The sequence below is a fragment of the Austrofundulus limnaeus genome, unplaced genomic scaffold (assembly GCF_001266775.1).
Source record: "Austrofundulus limnaeus strain Quisiro unplaced genomic scaffold, Austrofundulus_limnaeus-1.0 Scaffold213, whole genome shotgun sequence".
Classification (NCBI taxonomy): Eukaryota; Metazoa; Chordata; class Actinopteri; order Cyprinodontiformes; family Rivulidae; genus Austrofundulus; species Austrofundulus limnaeus.
Window position 1 is genome coordinate 89,353 of NW_013952615.1, and position 1,498 is coordinate 90,850.

At 39.9% G+C, this 1,498-nt stretch overlaps 1 protein-coding gene across 2 annotated transcripts in view; it reads right to left on the reverse strand.

The window, feature by feature from the left end:
• The window catches only part of si:cabz01076231.1 (calcium-binding protein 2), a 4,838-nt gene extending 3,690 nt beyond the window's left edge, over positions 1-1,148 (reverse strand). The window contains exons 1-4 of one of the 2 annotated variants that reach the window (XM_014019248.1): positions 1,078-1,148; positions 942-1,010; positions 699-849; positions 188-218 (exon numbers count right to left, since the gene is read on the reverse strand). In XM_014019248.1, the coding sequence (XP_013874702.1) occupies positions 188-218; positions 699-849; positions 942-1,003 (244 nt within the window). In that variant the 5' untranslated portion in view covers positions 1,004-1,010; positions 1,078-1,148. The other variant, XM_014019247.1, reaches the window with a different exon arrangement.
• Between the last annotated feature and the right edge of the window lie 350 nt (positions 1,149-1,498).

Genomic DNA, 1,498 nt, shown 5'->3' on the forward strand with positions numbered 1-1,498 from the left:
GTCAGATTGGATCTAATTTTTGAATAAACGTATAATTTCTGTTTCATCATAGTGGTTAAGACTTGTATAGATGAGTGAAAAGATCATTTGGTTAATTACTGGGTCCAACATGAATGTACTGTTTATAGAGAGACCATAAAGTTATAAAGTTGTCAATGTTTACAGTTGGATAGAAAATGAGACTCACCGTCTATTTCAGCTTGAGCCAATTCTCTTTCCTGAGGAAACAGAAAAAATCATATCAATGAAATCAATTAGATGAATATTACACATCATCAATTCCAGTCTTGAACTTTCCATCCAACCCCTGCATACATATTAAATAAAGATGTGACTGATCTAGAGCTTCTCATGTGGATAACTGTAACAAACTGTGACATTAAGCTTCAACCACTGAGCCTCTAACAGCAGAACTGGGCCCAGAGCCAGCAGCCTCACAAAGATCAGGACCAGGCCTTCCACCCCCCACTGGTGGACTTTTTCACACTGAGCTGAAAACAATAAACATTCAGATAGTTTTTAATCATTTTTATTATATAAACGTACTTTTATTTTGTATATTAGTAATGATAGTGAGTAAAATGGAGCAAAATTGACTGAAAAAGACACAAAAGAATTCATTAAATGACAAATCTTTTTCTGTTTGAGTGCCGGACGGCCGCAGTAGTTGAACCAGCAGGCGGGTGTCGGCTACTTACGGCTCCAAAAACACTTTCCAGCACAGAGGTGTAGACTTTGTTCATGCTCTCCGTGTTTTTCTTGGACTTCTTGGAGGATTTCTTCGTCGTTTCAGACACGGAGCCTGACGGGGAGGTTGAGGCCGAGCCAGATTTACTGGCGACATTTTTGCTAAAACGTGGAGAAACCAACCATGAACCAGAGTTTTCTTTCTGGAATACAAATGAAAAGCTTCCCAAAAAAATAAATTACAGAGGTCAAACCTTTCTGATGAGGCTGAGTCAGCAGAAGTTGTAGACGACGTCCTCTCTCCTGCTTTGGACATACTAACACTAAAAAAACTCAATGTTTACTTCAAGTTGTGTCCCAGCTACAGCTTCAGTTACCTCGTTTTCTTACCTTGTTGAGTAAACAGAGAGAAATCAGCAGGCTGTCCTGGATGATGCTCTTCTTGTCCTGTGATTGGCTTTAAGGTTTCCTGTTTACCGCTTGGCCTTGACCTCCGGTTCTCAGAGGCTTAACAGATTACCTGGCTAAACGTGCAGTCAAATGGTCAGAGAACACGTTATCAGTTTTTGAGGAATCCTTGGCTACACAATTATTGCCACTGTCTGTGCGTCAGGCGGTAATTTCCTTGCTTTTAAAGAAGGATAAAGACCGTTTGAGCTGCAGTTCATATCGCCCAATATCGCTCTTAAATACTGATGTGAAAATTTTTACAAAGATGTTGGCAAAACGAGTCGAACAGATTATCCCCACAATTGTTGCACCTGACCAGACCTGTTTTATTAAAAATCGTCAATCCTTCTTTAATATCAGG